The following is an 18,257-nucleotide window of genomic DNA, read 5'->3' as shown; positions in this document are numbered from 1 at the left end:
GCTTGCTGGGGAAGGCCGGGCGGACACTCAGGATCCAGGTTGGCACCTGTTGCATCACAACCAATTCTCCCCGCCCCGCGGATGGCTTTGAAATCAGGTCCTGGTGCATGGACTGTTGAAATTTCCCGTGTTTTCCTGAAGCAATCCTAGGGCCCGTGTGCTTGTGGGTGCTCAAATGGGTGCCCCTTCCCCAGCTTCCGGGGAGGCCCCTGGAGAGTGTCCCCCTGACCCCCAGAGGCCCATCTGCGGCCTGGGAGTTTACAATACATTCAGATAAAAGCACAGGGACCAAGTTGGACTTTGCCACCCTCAATCTGGAACACTCGGTCAACTATTTGTGGACTGGGGGATGGTCTGTCTTCAAGAAATGAGAGGGAGGGGCTGGAGCAATAGCACAGCGGGGAGGGCGTCTGCCTTGCACGTGGCCGACCCAGGTTCGATTCCCAGCATCCCATAGGGGCCCCCGAGCACCGCCAGGAATAATTCCTGAGTGCATGAGCCAGAAGGAACCCCTGAGCATCGCTGGGTATGACCCAAAAGAAAAAAAAAAAGAAACGAGAGGGAGCCCTGAATACTTCAGGGAAAATCCTGAACCCTCCTCAGGTAGCTGGGCTGGGTCAGAAGTGTACGCATCACAGATAACAGAGCAGGTGAGGGGTTAGTTCCCCGCAGGCAGTGGGAGAGGGTGGCGCCCCTCTTTCTCCTCGGGACCCAGCTCAAGGCTCTCCCCGATCTGTCAGTGGACTGTGAGAAGCTGCCCTCTGGAAAGCACCTCACAGGTCCCCCCAGCCCTAGTTTTTCTTTGGGGGGAGGTTCCCACGTGGGTCATCCCTGGGATCCCGCCTGGCAATTCTCAGTCAACAGGGCAGTTCAGTGCAAGGGTCTGAGGCTGGGTGCGGCCCAGCCCCTGCAGTGCTGTGGATACCTGGGGACCCCCAAATCTGCTCAGGGGACCAGGCCAGGGTCGGCCACATGCTGGCGCTTCGCCCCGTTTTTTTGTTGTTTTTTGTTTTTGGCTCACACCTGGCGGGGAGCAAACCCAGGTCAGCTGCGTGCAAGGCCAGGGACCTCCCCGCTCGACCGTCACTCCATCCCCTCACAGGCTCCATTTCGGTGTTTTTGAGGAAAAAAAAAAAGTTCCTTGGCAGAGAGGACTCCCATCCAGGAACTCCCTCCTAAAAGATTCTGACGAGGAGCAACAGACATCAGCAGTCGGGGACTTTTAAAGCCTCCGTCGTTCTCGTTTGGAACCGGCGCTGCCTCAGAGTGCAGAGAGGGGCTGAGGCAGTGGGGTGGGGTGCCATCAGCTCCTGCCCACCCCCTTGTGCGCTGGGCTGGCTCAGAGATGGGCGAGACCACCCTCCCCTTGTCCCAATGAAATGACCTCGTCCGTCTCAGCTCTTCAGAGGGGACCGCTAGCTTCTGCTCTGAGCAGCGGCCATCCTCGTCCCTGGAGCAGGCGCAGGGACGCTGGGGAATGCAAGGTCAAGCCACGTGGTCAAGGTCGGCACACAGCGTCCACCTCCTTATCGGGGCCCTGACCTTGCGGAGATGTGGCTGCATTGGAGGGCGACGTGCCTGCGGCCCCCACTGGCCCTCTCTGTCTTGGCTCCTTGGTGTGGCCAGCTGGATGGGGTGGCCTCGTGGGCGGGGTGGGGCGGGGACCGAGGCCACTGGGGGGTCAGCCGGAGCACCAGGCCCCGGGGTGGAAGTGCTCCCCACCTGCTAGGAAAGCCACGAATGGGCACCGGCCAGGCGGGAAAGGCTGACGCGCCCCCTCCGAGGAAGCCTTTGGAATCAAGTGGAAGCTCTGGCGAACGGGAGGGGCTGCGGACAGGCCCCCTCCTCTTTGGAAGAGGGAACAGCATCTACAGCGAAGGGAGGGGGATGCTGGCAACCCCCACACCAGGCAGCGTCTTGCCACCCCCCCCCACTACCCCCACCCCCGGGTGTCCCTCTGTCCTCACCAGCCTGGCAGAGCTCTCGCCCAGGAATAAGCACCAGGCTCTGACGCCATGCACTCAGGAGCCCCAAACCTGAGGCCACCTGCCTCCCACTGGCTGGCCTGGGGAGCGGCCACTCCCCTTCTACAGAGGCCACCGGCTGTCCAGCTCCTCGGCTCACGGTGCAGGAGGAAACGGGCCCCCCTCTCAGGCACACCGATCCCTGCGGCGAGGCAAGGTGGTCCCAGACCCCTAACAGTGGCACTGGGGCCCACTTCTGCACCCTCCAGATGGGCATGAGCTTCAAGGGTGAACCTTGCAGGATCCCCGCAAGGGGGGTCGCTAAATCCCTCCTCCTCCCCACACAGCCCAACCCTCAAAGCTTCGTGAGGAGAGCAAAACCATGACGTTTAAAAAGGAATGGGGGTGTGTGATGTGTGTGTGTGTGTGTGTGTGTGTGTGTGTGTGTGTGTTTCTCCTTCGACTGAGAGTCCCAAAGTATTCGAAGTTCTCAGAGCGGGGTGCAGATCAAATCGAAGCAGCGCTTGACTGACAGGACGGGGAAGGGCCGCGGGTCGTCACACGGGCCCGTCGTCCTCTTGAACAGGTTCACGCTGCTGCTCACTGATGTCGTCTGCACAGGAGAGAGAGGAGGATGTGGCCTGTGACCTCAGCCGCCATCAGCCCGCACCCACCTTGAATTAGAATCCTCTTAAGCCTTGGGGAGCGATAGCACAGCGGGGAGGGCGTTTGCCTTGCCTTGCACGCGGCTGCCCGGGTTCAATTCCCAGCATCCCACAGAGTCCCCCAAGCACCACCAGGAGTCATTCCTGAGTCCAGAGCCAGGAGGAACCCCTGTGCATTGCCGGGTGTGACCCAAAAACAATGAAAAAAAAATCCTCTTAAGCCTTGAAATTGGGTTTCCCGGGGATGAGGGTGCTGGATCACACCCAGCAATGCTCAGGGGTTCCTCCTGGCGCTACACTCAGGAATGACTCCTGGCGGTGCTCAGGGGACCCTATGGGATGCCGGGGATCGAACCCAGGTCAGCCGCGTGCAAGGCAAATGCCCTACCCGCTGTGCTATCGCTCAAGCCCGTCTTTCTAAGTCAGTTCCAATAAAAAGTATCTTGCCTCCTTCTCTTCCTTCTCCCGTAAACCTCCCCACCGAGGCAGAAGCCCTGACCCAGGCCTGGAATCCGGAGCTTCCTCCAAATCCCCCCTCAGGCCGCTCATCAAATCCCTCCCGGTCGCAGCTCCAGTCCTGGGCCCTTCAGGTTCAGGACAACCTGGATGCCGTCCTGACCCACCCAAAGGGGCCCAAGCGAGCTGCTCCCCACAGGTTGTGCCACCTGTTCTTTTTCTTGGTGATTTCAAGAGCGTTATTGGTGTTCTAGGGGGTTGTTTGTCGTCCACAGGTGTGTTGGGAGCTCGGGTGTTGATTCAGCTTGAACCAGCCTTCCCGAGGGGCCTCTGCAAAGGCCCCAGCTGGACTCTGTGACATCTGTCGCCGGAAAGGCGGAAAAGCGAGGGCCTGGGTGGGGAAGGGCTGACCTTGCAGAGGCTGCAGGCCGTTGGCCATCTGCTCCAGGTTCCCGTTCACCAGGGCGGTCACTCTGTGGATGTGGCAGTGCTTGTGGACTTCCCTGGGTAGCTCTTCCCCCTCGTCCCTCTCCTCCTCCTCGTCCTCGATCGCCACGGCGGCGCCGTCCTCCTCCTGCTCCATCTCTTCCTCTTCCGAGTCCACCAGCACCATGACGTCACCCACGTCCTGGCTCCTGGTTTCCAGAGGGGGACAGAGAATCAAGGAGATGCCCTGGTTCCTGGACGGCAGCCCGCCCTGGGCAGGAAACACCACCTGACCCTTGGCCATCTGGAATGTTCTACTGTGCTCTCAGCCTGGGGGAAAAGCAGCTGAGCCGTTCCCGGAAGAATTCGAGCCACGCTGCTTCCAGGAGAGCTACCGTGGCTCGGAGAGGGCTGGAGGGGAGCCCGGGTCCGACCCCCAACCCCACACGGTTCCCCAGAACCCCACGGGAGCAGCCCAATAGCACCCTGGTTCTGGCCTCCGCAAAACAGAGAGAAAAAGACAACCCTGGGCGGCACCGGCTGACTGTGATTCTTCCTCCCCAGTCTCTGCGCCTGATCTCATGGGGCCCCACTGTGACCCCTTCCAATCTCCTCACAGATCCCCCCTCCCGGGGTCTGGCTCCTGAAGGGCCCCTACTTCTGCTCTACCAACATCTCTATTCTCCTCCCCCTTCTCCTGACTCCGGGCCCAGGACCACCGCTGAGTTTGGAGCCGGGGGCTTCTGCATGGAATGTGCTTGCCAATCATTCCTGCTTCTCTCCACCAGGCCAGATGCTCTGCTGCTACCTGGGGTCTTTTTCTCTTTTTAAACAGGGGCCGCGGGGCTGGAGCGATAGCACAGCGGGGAGGGCGTGTGCCTTGCACGCGGCCAACCCGGGTTCGATTCCCAGCATCCCATCTGGTCCCCCGAGCACTGCCAGGAGTAATTCCTGAGTGCAGAGCTAGGAGGAAGGCCTGTGCATGTCCGGGTGTGACCCAAAAAGTAAAAAAAAAAAAAATAGGGGCCGCAGAGAGCTGGAGACCAGACTTGGGTCCAGCATGTGTCCACCACGTGCGCCCCCTCCAGGTCTGTTGGTACATTTCCCTGCCTCTTGAGGGGGGGTTGGGGACTACACCCAATATCTCAGGGCTGTTCTTGGCTCTGTGCCCCAGGTGACCTGGGGCAGGGCTCAGGGAACCAGAAGTAGTTCCAAGAATTTGCATTGCTATCAGTCTCCGAGGGCCAGAGAGATAGTGCAGTGGGCAAGGAGTTTTTCCTTAGAGGCAGCCAATCCAGTTTCAATTCCTGGCATCCCATCTGGTCCCCCAAGCACCGCCAGGAGTGATTTCTGAGTGCAGAGCCAGGAGTAAAACCCCTAAGTAGTGCCAGGTGTGTTCCATTAACAAATTAAAACTCAAACTTTCTTTTTCTTTTTTTGGGGGGAGGGGGTTAGTTGTGGGTGTGGGGAGCGGTCTGGGTCACTCCCAGTGCCGTTTGGGAAAAGAAGGTTCCTGGTGCCAGGGATCAGACCCAAGGCCTCCCATATGCCAGGCATGTGCTCTATAACTTGTACCACATGCACGGCCCAAGAGAATCTGCACAGAATCCTGACAGAGGTCTCTACCTTTTTCTGAAATTTCCTTAGGAAGTGACAGAGACGAGTTCTTACTGCAGTGCCCTGGGGGGAAGAGGGACTTCTGCGCATGCTCAGTCTGGCCTCCAAGGACAGCCGGGAAGGCAGTGCTTTACTCTTCCCGTTAGCCCTTTCTGGAATGTTCGATAAGGCCAAGGCAGAAATAAAGGGCTAGTTTGTACCAGTCTTGATACCTGGCAGCCCTCAGCAATGAGCCTGAGCCTTATGAGGCTGGCATGATAAAGAGAACACAGGCCCCAGGTAAGGCAAAGGGAACAGCTTTGAAAACCTGGGGCTGGTGTGGAGCCCGCGGCTTACTCCGCAGGAACCATGGAGGGCGCTTCCCCGCACCTCCCTCTCCTGGTCTGGAGAGCGGAGGTGCCAAGCGTCATCCAAGGAGTTTAAAGGAAACTTTCTATGCTTCCTAGGGAAGCTGCCGGGCCCGCGCTGGGCAGAGAGTGGGGCTTCCACGGTAGCGCCTACGATGGTTCTTCAGCAGTGGAGAGAACGGGAACGTCTGCGTTCGAGGACACTCACCTGAAAGTGTTTCCTACTGCAGGGAGAAAGGGGGAAAAATTAGTTATCTGCTAAGAAGCTCAGAGTTCGTAACCCATCTCGTATGGACAAAAGGGGGCGAAAGGATCACGATCCCGCCCCGAGTGATGTGGCCACTCAGGGTTACCTTGTGGCACCCTGGGCTCAACGGAGAAGCCCACAGAATGGGAGGGCAGGTGGGAGCAAATCAGAGGACCCTCCCCCAGCCACATGCTTTCAGGAAGCCCAACAGAGAAGACAAGAGCCCCCCAACCCTCCCCTCCAGTTCATACCTTTCCAGCAAAACCCAGGGCTGTAATACAGCATCAGCCCTGCGAAAACGGCCAGCCCCAGGAGCAGAAGGCTCACGATTGTCCCCACAATTCCGCCGACGTTGAAAGGCTCTGAAAAGACACATCACACCGTGGACAAATCCGCCCGAGACAGATGCACGGGAAGGCAACCCTCCTCAGCTGGCTCCCCCCAGCTGGGTAAGGCCGAGGGGCTCTGTGCAGCAAGACGCAGACACTCGGCCTCCACTGGGGGCAATCACACAGTGTGGAAGCATGTTGGCAGGGCCAGGGGTGGCACGTAGCGGGAGAGGCCTGGTCTTGCACGGGTGAGGTCCTGGGGTCCATCTCTAGTACCCCCCCCCCCCACACACAATTTCTTTTTTTAAAAAAGGATTACTGTGTGAAGGGCAGAGGGTCGTTAAGCTAGAGAAGGGGCCAGTATGACAATAATAGTTGGAAATGATCACTCTGGACAAGAATTGCTTAAACATGGGTAAAGGGATAAACACAATGGTCTTTCAGTATCTGTATTGCAAACCACAATGGCCAAAAGGGGAGAGAGGAGAGAGGAGAGGGAGAGAGAGAGAGAGAGAGAGAGAGAGAGAGAGAGAGAGAGAGAGAGAGAAAGAGAATGCGCACCTGCTGTAGAGATAGGAGGGAAACTGAGGACACTGGTGGTGGGAAATGTACACTGGTGGAGGGATGGGTGCTGGAACATTATATGACTGAAAGCCAATCATGAACAACTTTGTAACTGCATATCTCACAGTGATTCCATTTTTTAAAAATAGTATTTTATATGGGGGTTGGGGAAGTGGGGCTGGAGGGATAGCACGGCAAACGCCCTTCCCGCTGTACTATTGCTCCACACAGATACTTCATGGCACTTCCTGGTCATTGGCGCATTGCCAGGGGCCACACCAGAGACCCCCAGCACTGTGCCTGCGGGTGTAGCTCAGAGGGAGAGCATCGATCTACCCTGTGAGCCTGGGGCTGCAGGCTCCATCCCACGTTCCAAATGGGATCATAGTGGCACTGCTCTCTGGGGTCCCCAAGACCACAGCAAAGAGGATGAGCTCCGTCACACCACACCAGGGGCGCACAGACCCCACGAGGGAAGTTTGCGACTCCCATAAACACGACAACAAAGGGGAAATTGCCAGCAATCCAAGAAGAGTTATGAAATCAACAACACTGAAGAATGTTTACTCATCAAAGGCTGTCTTAAAAGAAAGCAAAAAGACTGGGACGGAGAGCCAGTCCAGTGGGGAAGACGTTCGCTTTGCATGCGTCCAACCCGGTTCAATCCCTGCACTGCAGACAGTCCCTGAGCCCCGCCAGGAGTTCAGTCCTGAGCATCACCGGGTGCGAGCACAAAAAAAAAGCAAAGAAAGCGAAAAGGCAATACACTGAAAGGAGAGATGTCTGACACCTAAAACAAGAAACTAGGGGAGGCTCAGCAGTGAATCCTGGAAGATGGCAGCTCGCTGGAAGTCTCTCCAGACCCTGTACCGAGCCATTCCACAGGGATACCTCAGATGGAGCAGCTGTGCCCTCTCTGCCCACACCAGATGAAACCCCGATGGCCACAAGTTTCCAGAAGCAAAACCCAGGTATGCGGGTTCAGGGACTAAGAACGGAGGCCACATGGTGGCAGTGGAGATGGGCTGTCCCTCCCCATCTCCCCGCCCGCTCGGGGTTCTGGCTGTCATGCCCACGATCTACCTCCGGGCCCCATCTCAGTGCATCAATGGCCTTGATCCAGAGACTCCCAAATGAATCTCAAAATGGATTACCGCCCTACAGAGATGTCACTAGACCCCAACCACTTACGGTTTTAGAATTCCAGAGGTGTGTGGCTGCTTCTGCGGCCGCACAATCTCTTATGAAATATTCATAATAAACTGTCTCTATCACTGTCCTCCCGTTGTTCATCGATTTGCTCGAGCGGACCCAGTAACATTGTGAGACTTGTTACTGTGTGTGGCATATCGAATACGCCACGACCTTGCCAGGCTTTGCCGTGCAGGCAAGATACTCTCGGTAGCTTGCCGGGCTCTCCGAGAGGGGCGGAGGAATCGAACTTGGGTTGGCCATATTGGCTGCGTGCTATAAATATCTAGCATCTGCCCCTAGCAGGCAGGCTTGAACAGGAGTGGGAAAACTGAAAATAATGGTGGCGGGAAGGTGTGATGGTGGTTGGATTGGTGTTGAAAGAGTGAATGTCATCAATTAATGTGAACAATCTTATGGAAATAAAAAAAAGAAACTGGTATGTGAATGTTCTTTAAAAATTCCTCTGTTGGGGCCTGAAGGACCAGCACAGTGGCTGCCCGTGTCAAGCAAGCATGGGGACAAGAATTTAAACTCTGGTGCCCCCCACAAACTAAGCCTGATGCTGGGAGCCTGTGTTCTGCCATCCCCCATTCTACAAGCAATTTCTAGCTGTATCACAAGCAGGGGTGTTTAAGTACCACAAAAAGGCACAGGATGGGCGATAACATATGGGGAGGGCATTTGCCTTGTATGTAGCTGACCTGGGTTCGACCCCCAGCATCCCATATAGTCCCCTGAGCACCATCAGAAGTAATTCATGAGTGCAGAGCCAGCAGTTACCCCTGCTCCGGGTGTGTCCCTCCCTCGATGAAAAAAGGAATATAAAGGGGTGGAGAGATAGCACAGGGGTTAAAGCACTTGCCTTGAAATGCAGTTACCTGGTTTGATCCCCGGCACCACATATGGTCCCTTGAGCATCAACATGGCTAACTCCCGAGCACAGAGCCAAGAGTAGTACCTGGGTATTGTTAGATGTGGTCCAGCCCCCTCTCCCAATATCTTCTCCCCTTCACCCAATAAACTTCCATATAAATATACACGAGAAAGCGTGGGCTGGAGCGCTAGCACAACAGATAGGGCATTTGCCTTGCACACTGCCGACCTGGTTAACCCGGGTTCGATTCCTCCTCCCCTCTCGGAGAGCCGGGCAAGCTACCGAGAGTATCTCGCCCACATGGCAGAGCCTGGCAAGCTACCCGTGACGTATTCAATATGCCAAACACAGTAACAAGAAGTCTCATGATAGAGACATTACTGGGCCCGCTCGAACAAATCAATGAACAATGGGAGGACAGTGACAGTGACAGTGAGAAAGGGCAAAGTCAAAAGGCACGTGTACGTTTTTCACAAAGGAAACAGAAATAGCAAATAAGCACAAGAAATAACGTTCAACCCTCTCAGCAATCAGAGCGATTCAAATTAGAACCAGAGTGTGATTCCAGGGATCCGCCCGATGGGCAAAATTCGCAGAATCTACAGGTGAAAACGTGGAGTAAGTTCTCAGCTACTGCTGCTGAGAAAAGAATCTGGCAAAGCACTTGGGAAAAACAATTTAGTGTTATCTCCAAGACACACATACCCCTACCCTATCACTCCTCACTTCAACTCCTTGAATACATCCTGGAGAAGCATTTCCCCCAGGACCTGGGTGTATTTGTACACAAGGAACGGGGTGAAAGATTTTCATAGCAACACTACTTATGGCAACAAAATGTTTAGAAACAGGGCCCGGAAGATTCCACAAAGGGGTGGATCATGCACTTGCACGAGTTGGACACCCCCAGGCATTGCCAGACCTGAGCACTGAAACATCTGTTCTATACCTCTGAGCCTAGTATGGCCAACAGTGACCCCTGGGTCCTCAAAGGACCCCTCACACACACAATTCGGAAATAACAAAGACACCCATCAACAGGGAACTCAATACCTGAGTTCTAGAATACTGGCACAATGGAAAAATGAGTTAGTGGCAAGAAGTATAAAGTAGAATTACACTTCAGTGGCGGAGTGAAACCCCAGAGCCGAGAGCAAGACACAGGAGATTAAATTTTCGTTTCTTTTTGGGTCACACCCAGCGATGCACAGGGGTTACTCCTGGCTCACAGCACTCAGGAATCACTCTTGGCGGTGCTCAGGGGACCCTACGGGATGCCGGGAATCGAACCCAGGATGGCCGCATGCAAGGCAAACACCCTACCCGCTGTGTTATCATTCCAGCCCAGGAGATTAAATTTCTGTCATCACAACGGGCTTTTGGAAACCCTAATCCAGTATATAAATTATACAGAATGAGCACAGTTGCCATAAAAAGCTTTTTCAACAGCGCTGGAAAGACAGTACAAGGGTTAAGGCACTTGCTTTTATGTGGCTGACCCTGGTTCAAGCCCTGGCACCGTATGGCTCCCGAGCACCCCCTGGTGGCCTGGGTAATTCTGGCACTGCAAGGTTGGGAAGCACCAAATTCTTGGGTCCTTGTTTTGAATTGCTGGGAAGGGACCCTGGGCTGCTTCAGCGCTGAGTGGGAGCTTCCCCTGAAACAAACATGATGTTTAGGATAGTTCCTTTTTGGGTGGGGGGGCTACACCCCGCAATGCTCAGGGGGCCACAACCACGTGGTGCCGGGATTGAATCTGGAGCCTGCCGCACGCAAGGCAAGCCCTCTACCCCCGAACGCTCTCGAGCCCCGAGGTTCCTCTGCAGGAGGCCTGGGAAGGGACCATCAGGTCCAACTGCAGGATAACAAGTGCGGATTTCAGAGAAACAAACATGTTTTCAGGAAATGTGCGTGTGTCTGCAATATGTGGAATGCAGCTGACATAGAAAAATCCTTTGTTTCCCTAAAATGGAATTTTTTTGTTTGTTTTTGGAACATACCCAGCGATGCTCAGGGGTTACTCCTGACTCAGCACTCAGGCATCACTGCTGGTGGTGCTCTGGCGGGGAGGGGGGGGCGCATATGGGTATTGGAATGGACCTGCACTGGCAGCATGCAAGGAGAGCGCCCCTAGCCACTGTTCTATGGCCCCCGAAGTGGAAAGTTAAGTGCATATACAGGTTCTGTTTTACATTTATTTACTTTTTAATTGAATCAGTGAGATGCACAGTTATGAAGTTATTCATGATTGAGTTCCAGTCATCTAATGTTCCAAAACCCGCCCCTTCACCAGTGCTCATTTCCCACCACCAGTGTCCCCAGCTTCCTTCCTGCCACCCCTCTGGCCCTGCCTCCACGGCAGACACTTTTCCTCCCTCATTCCCTCCCCAATCCCTCTCTCTCTCCCTCCTTCCCCTTCCCTCTCCCCCCTCTCTCTCTTCCCCTTCCTCCCTCTCCCTCTCCCTCCCCCTCTCCTCCTCCCACTACCCCCTCTCCCTTTGTGGGCATTACAGTTTGCTGTACAGATAGGTTTGTTTGGGGGCCACACCCTGTAGGCCCTAGGCCTGACTCCTACCTGCACTCAGGGATCACTCCTGGTGGTGCTGGGCTGGTTGTGTGCAAAGACAAGGAACTGCCTTCCTCGCCCCCTAGCTCTCTGCTGACCCATTTCTTTTTTTGTGTGTTTTGTTGTTGCTGTTGTTGTTGTGCTGCTTTCTGAGTGTGACCACACAGCCTGCAGGCAGCCGCATGTGGATGGTCTAAGCAGGAAGGCCGTTTCTGGGACGTTCACATTGCATGAAGATTCACAACAACACACACACACACACCACTTGTACATCTCTTCTATACTGTACGAGAGTGTGCATCACCTGGAAGCCAACATCTTTCAGGGGCCTCCCAAAACATGGTCAGGGGCCACAGGAGCACCCCCCCCCTCCATGGTATTTGGCCATCTTGGCAGAACAGGTCAATGTTCCGCCCCGTGAGGAAACACTCCCTCGAACGAGGTGGTGCTGGAGGTGGGGGGAAGGGCTTGGGGGGACCCTTCGCATAGTCAGGGGTGGAGCTGCTGGTCCCTGAGCTCTCTCCCCAGGAATTCAACGTAGTTTTAAATCTCTGATCCCTGTGGATGTACACACTAGAGGCTGAGTGTAGATGAGCATCTCCCAAGTGCACTGTGGGCCTCAGGCGAGGAGGTGCCCAGGGTCCCAGGCCCAGCTGGGCATGCCTCCTGCTCCCGCTTTCCCATCACTCATCTTTCCTTTTTCTTTTTGGGTCACACCTGGCGATGCTCAGGGGTTACTCCTGGCTCTGCACTCAGGAATTACTCCTGGCGGTGCTTGGGGGACCATATAGGATGATGGGAATTGAACCCGGGTCAGCCGCATGCAAGGCAAACGCCCTACCCGCTGTGCTAGCGCTCCGCCCCACCCTCCTTTTTTTGACTTTTGGGTCACACCCGGTGATGCTCAGGGTATGTCCCAAATTTCTGGCTCTGCACTCAGGAATTACTCCTGGCGGTGCTCAGGGAACCCTATGGGAAGCCAGAGATGAAACCCAGGTTGACCACATGCAAGGCATACGCCCTCCCCGCTATCCTGTGGCGCTGGCCACCATCACTCACCTTTCACACTCAGCCAGATGTCCACTTCCCGAACCCCCATGGGGTTCTCTGCCCGACAGACATAGTAGCCCTCGTCCAGCTCCTGGGAGCAGTTGCGGATGGTGAGCGCAGAGCTCTGGCCACTGTGCGTGATGAGGTGGCGGCTGCTGGGCTGGATGGCCCCCGCGGGCTGCGAGAGGTTCCTCAGCCATAGGATCTTGGCAGGGGGGTAAGCGCCGGACACCTGGCAGGTGAGAGTGACGTCCCCCCCCAGGAAGCAGGTCTTCATGGGCTCCGAGCGGACGGAGGGGCTCCCTGGACACCACATTAAAAAAATAGGCAAGAAAGACAAATGATTATGGAGCTTCAAGTGCCTCCGGAGCTTTTTATGAAAATTCTTTTTTTAATTTTGTTTTGTTTTTGTTGTTTGTTTTTGCTTTGGGGGCCATACCCAGCAATGCTCAGGGGTTCCTCCTTGTTCTGCACTCAGGAATTACTCCTGGCGGTGCTTGGGGGACCCTGTGGGATGCCAGGGATTGAACTCGGGTCAGCTGCATGCAAGGCAAATGCCCGACCTTCTGTGCTAACGCTCTGGTCTGAAAATTACTTCTGGGTCCCAAAGACAGTACAGTGGGAAAGGGGCTTGCCTGTACAGCTGACTCAGCACCGCATATGGTCCCTTGAAGCCCACCAGGAGTGACCCTGGAGCACAGAACCAAGAATAAGCCTCGAGTACCACTGAGTGCGGCCCAAACCTCTCCTCTTTTTATTTATTTATTTTGAAGTTTTTACTGAATATCCGTGAGATACACCATTACAAAGCCGTTCATGATTTGGTTTCAGTCATACAATGACCCAACACCCATCCTTCCAGCAATGGTTCCCTCCCACCACCCCCAACACCCCCCTGCCTGCCTCTATGGCAGGCACTTTTCTTCTTTCTCTCTCTCCTTTTGTGTATTACGGTTTGCAATATAGGTACTAAGAGGTCACTGTGGTTTGTTCAGGGCATTCAGAATTTTTTTTCGGGAAGGTAAGACTGAAGTAGCTTTTTTAACTGGGTGGCAGTCTGGGGGTGTGGACGTGACTGCCAAGGCTCCTGGAAGTACAGGGAGGTGGGAAGGTAGCCCATCCCGACCCTGAGAAAACCTGGAGATTTCAGTCACAAAACCCACATACCCAGATTTTCAGCAAGTTAAATCTCAGTGGGGTCTTTCCAAAAAGGTGGAATCTGGCAGGGGACAATGCAACGATTTTGGATCTTGGAAGCAAGTGGTTGCCAGGGGCTCAGCTTGGGCAGGCACCAGGCTGACCTGCCCTGTCTAATTTACCCTGATCTGATCAGCCTTGCTCCAGTTCAAGATTAACCAAGGCTCTTGATCTCTTCTGAGATTTATTTCTGGGTCTCTGAAGCAAGGCTGATAAACTTGTGTAGCTAAGCCCGAGGTGGTCTGTGGGCGTGGCTCCCACTACCTAAATAATTTCTTGGGAAACTTGGTCCCGAGTTGTTGGGGTCTGGCTAGAGGCACAGCGGGCGGTAATTTGGGGTTACCAGGAAGACTGCAGGCACCATCAGGCTGCTGATGCACTCGCCACACGGGTACAGGTTGACCTGCTGGTGGCACCATACCTCCGCCCTCCTCTTTTTAAAATTAAAAAGAAATCTGGCCTCTTGAGGGCTGCGGAGATAGCTCGAGAATCAGGGGTCCACACACTGCACGCAACAAGGCCCCGAGTTCCACCCCTGGCGCTGCTGGGAGTAATCCTGGCTCTCCCATGACCAGCCCTAGCAGTGAACAGTCAGAGTATTGCTAGGAGTGGCCCCAAGGGCCCATGAGCATTGCTGGGAAGCCCCGACCCACCCCTGTAAACAAAAGCACCGCCCTTGGAGAAGCAGCCTAGAGAAACTCTCACACATTCTCCCACATCCAGCGCCCTCAGATCAAAGGTCTCTGTGAAAGAGGAAGTTGTTTAAAAAAGAATAAGACACAGGGGGCTGGAGCGATAGTACAGCAGATAAGGTGTTTGCCTTGCACAGGCTGACCTGGGTTCGATTCCCAGCATCCCGAGCACCGTCAGGAGTGCAGAGCCAGGAGTAACCCCTGAGCATCACCAGGTGTGACCCAAAAAGAAAAAAAAAGCAAAAGAAAGAATAAGACACAAATAAATTTAAAAAAGGGCTGGAGCGATAGCACAGTGGTAGGGCGTTCGCCTTACAAGTGGCCAACATGGCCGACCCGAGTTCGATTCCTCTGCCCCTCTCGGAGAGCCCGGCAAGCTACCGAGAGTATTCGATATGCCAGACACAGTAACAACAAAGTCTCCAATGGAGACGTTACTGGGCCCGCTCGAGCAAATCGATGATCAACGGGAGGGCCTTTACCTTTACCTTTTAAATAAAAAAAAAAGAATAAAGCTTTTTGATTCTTTTCTCCTCAAAGGAATCTTTTTCATTGGGCTGGAGCAATAGCACAGCGGGTAGGGCATTTGCCTTGCACGCGGCCAACCTGGGTTCGAGTCCCAGCATCCCATATGGTCCCCTGTGGGGTAATTCCTGAGCACAGAGCCAGGAGTAACCCCTGCGCAACCAAAAAGCAAAAAAAAAAAAGAAAAAAAGACTCTTTTTCACTCCAAAAGAAGAGACGGGGCCTGGACAGACTGTATAGTGGGTCGGGCACTTGCCTTACACACGTGGCTTTGATTCCCCACATCCTATGTGGACCGTGGAGCACTGCCAGGAGTGAGTCCTGAGCACAGAGCCATGAGGAACCACTGAGTATCACCAGCGGAAAAAAAGAGGGAACCTAATTCTCCTCACCTTCCTAGGAAGTTGGCCGACCTCCCTCCTACTTACTTCTAAAAGACAGTGGGAGGCCCTAGGACAGCTCAGAAGGGTTTGGGGAAAACGGGTGTTGGGGCAGGGGTGGGGGTGTTGGGGCCCCACCAGAAGAGTCGAGGCCTGAGCCAGGCAAATGCCACGCCTCCTGTGCGCTATCTCCAGCCCCATGAAACAGTCACCCCGCCTGTCTGTCTGGGGCCACACCCAGTGGTGCTCAGGCGCCTCTAGGTGGCAGCAGGGCCAGAATCCGCATTGGCTCGGCGCCAGGCACACACCTTGCCTCCTGCACCACCTCTCCGGCCCCGGGTGACTTCTGAGGTCAAGCCATACAAAGGGTCACACCTGCCTAGGGTCCCTCTTGCACGCCTTGCTCCAAGGGAAGCCGACCTGCCATGCTGTGAGGACGCCCCAGCAGCCAGGTGGACGTTTTGGGGGAGAGAGAGGTGTCTGAGGGGGTGAAAGTGGCTCTTTCACGCCATTTCAGGCTGTGTGACTGCCCGGGGTCTTCCAACGAGACCCCGGGGGAGTGGTGCAAACGATTCCCTGTGGCACTGTCTGAGTTCCTGGCGCCCGGAAATCACCAGCTAGTGATTATGACTGTTTCAAGTCAGTAAGCTTGGGGTTCGTTTGTTATCTAACAAGAGATAACTGATAAGTGAACCTTGTCTGTCTGGTTCCCAGCCCCACCCCAGCCCTGAAAGCCGCCCAGCAGAGAGCAGATGCTTAATTAGTCACTGCCAGTTGAAAACAAAACAAACCACTGGGGTCAGGACAGAGAAGCAGACATTTCGGGGGTTTCCTTCCCAGTTTTTGTCTCCCAGGAGGAAGATGGGGGCCCCCAGGTCCCCCAGCCCAGGTACTCACTGATCTGCACCACACAGCTGGCGCCCGCCTTGGGTCCCAGGATATGGCCCGCCACACACTGGAACTTCTTGCCATCGGACAGCTGGGACTGGTTCAGCGTCTCCACCCCGAGCTGGGATGTTCCCACGACCACACCTCCCGGCTCTTCTGTCCATAGGAAGGTGGGGTCTGGGTACCCCCCATCCCAGCGACAAGTGAGCTGCAACACGGATGAGCCTGGTGGCATCTCTGCCCAACACTGAGGAACGGAGGGAGGCAGGGCTGCAAGACACGAAGAACACACACGGCGTCCGTCACACACTGCCCCTGGCCAAAGGGTTACGGGTGTCCAGGGGTCCCAGACCACGGTGTCAGGCATGGGCGGATAATCTCCAGTTCCCCCGCTGACTGCCAGATCTCTTGGGAGCGGGCAGCAGGGCGAAGGGGACTCATTCATCTTCAGGTTTCTCACCGGTCACATGGGGCTTTTTTTTCTTGCTTTTTGGGTCACACCCAGGATGCTCAGGGGTTACTCCTGGCTCTGCACTCAGGAAAGACTCCTGGCGGTGCTTGGGGGACCATGTGGGATGCTGGGGATCGAACCCGGGTCGACCGCGTTCAAAGCAAACGCCCTCCCTGCTGTACTATTGCTCTGGCCCACATGGGGCTTTTTAAGTTCCAATAGATAAGATGACAGACTTCGTTCCTCTGTCACTTGTCTACACTTGGGGGACCTCAAAGGCGGCAAGTTGTAAGGGACAACTGCATTCGGTGGCCAGAACTTCCCATCGTCATGAAAAGGGGGCCCAACTAATATGAGTTCCTAGCAGGAGTTACAGCGTGGAGGGGTCATACACACCCCACCCAAAGGACTTCCTTGTTACCATGTGCATGTATTACTGGGAGCACGTGTGAGGCCTGAGAGGTGGTTTCCTGGGCTGGGCAGACACTTGGCATGCAGAAGACCCATGTTTGACCCCCCAGGACTGCACGCTTGTCCAAGTACCACTGAGAGTGACCCCCCAACCACCGAGCTGCGAGGAGCCCCCAGTTCTCTACCCCCAAACTGAAAACACGAAAGGGTCATAGAGATAGTGCAGGCGTTAGGGATCGCTTGCACCACCAGGTGTGGCTCAAAAAAGAAAATGAGACCACGGAGTGATAGCACAGTGGTAGGACGTTTGCCTTGCACGCAGCCAACATGGCCGATCCGAGTTCGATTCCTCCACCCCTCTTGGAGAGCCCGGCAAGCTACCGAGAGTATCTCGCCCACACGGCAGAGCCTGGCAAGCTCCCCGTGACGTATTCGATATGCCAAACACAGTAACAACAAAGTCTCCAATGGAGACAGTTACTGGGCCCGCTCGAGCAAATCGATGAACAACGGGAGGGCCTTTACCTTTATCTTTACATTATCTTTACACTCCCATTCCCAGAACTACATGGTCCCCTAAGCACTCCGAAGTAACTAAAAAAATTTTAGAGGCTGGAGAGATAATACAGCAGAGAAGGCATATGCCTTGCATGTAGCCCACCTGGATTCAATCCCCGGCATCCCACCTGGTCCCTGGAACACTGCCAGGAGTGATCCCTGAGCACAGAGCCAGGAGTAAGCCCTGACCACCACCAGGTGTGGCGCAAAACCAAAACAAAAACTTTTTTTCTTTTAATAAAAATAAAAACACATGTAAAAATTCAACACAATTTTAATCCACGTGTTAATACTACCTCTACTTGCATAAAGTATATATGATGCAAATAATATTGTTGTATATTTTATATCATACTTTTATTAGTATAAAAACCTATTTTAGGAGCCGGAGTACAGGGTTTTTGCATGTAGCTGACCCGGGTTTGATCCCTGGCATCCCATAAGCCCTGAACACCACCAAGTGTGGTTCAAAAAAGAAAATGAAAACAAACTACCTTTTGATGTTATCCAGATAGTCGGCCATGTGACTTCCACAAGAAACATGATTGTGAATATTCCAAAACAATGGTTACCCAGTTTCTCAAATAAGGGCCACCTGGGTCTGTGAGTCCCCAGACATTCCAAAGGGGTCCCAGGTAAAAACTGTGTAAATGGGAACCACGGCATTAGGTGATGGAGTCAACTGGTAAGACAGGAAGGAAGCAAGAATGGGCAGGAGAAAGTGGGAGAATGACCAAGAAACACTGCCGTTTTTCATCAATTTGCTCGAGCGGGCCCAGTAACGTCTCCATCGTGAGACTTGTTGTTACTGTGTTTGGCATATCGAATTCGGGCACGGGTAGCTTGCCAGGCTTTG

The 18,257-nt window shown here is 54.5% G+C and overlaps 1 protein-coding gene across 1 annotated transcript in view; it reads right to left on the bottom strand.

Moving 5' to 3' along the window:
- Positions 1–2,465: 2,465 nt before the first annotated feature.
- VSIG10 (V-set and immunoglobulin domain containing 10) overlaps positions 2,466–18,257 on the bottom strand; it is a 39,298-nt gene continuing 23,506 nt past the window's right edge. Inside the window, exons 4-9 of the mRNA XM_056131040.1 lie at positions 15,991–16,251; positions 12,309–12,602; positions 5,974–6,084; positions 5,684–5,699; positions 3,497–3,720; positions 2,466–2,577 (exon numbers count right to left, since the gene is read on the bottom strand). Of these exons, the coding sequence (XP_055987015.1) occupies positions 2,522–2,577; positions 3,497–3,720; positions 5,684–5,699; positions 5,974–6,084; positions 12,309–12,602; positions 15,991–16,251 (962 nt within the window). The 3' untranslated portion in view covers positions 2,466–2,521. The remainder of the gene's footprint in view (positions 2,578–3,496; positions 3,721–5,683; positions 5,700–5,973; positions 6,085–12,308; positions 12,603–15,990; positions 16,252–18,257) is intronic.

This window comes from Sorex fumeus, unplaced genomic scaffold (genome assembly GCF_029834395.1).
Source record: "Sorex fumeus unplaced genomic scaffold, SorFum_2.1 ptg000083l, whole genome shotgun sequence".
NCBI classification, from domain to species: Eukaryota; Metazoa; Chordata; class Mammalia; order Eulipotyphla; family Soricidae; genus Sorex; species Sorex fumeus.
The sequence above is the reverse complement of the archived record's forward strand: the minus strand, read 5'-3'. Positions and strand labels throughout refer to the sequence as shown.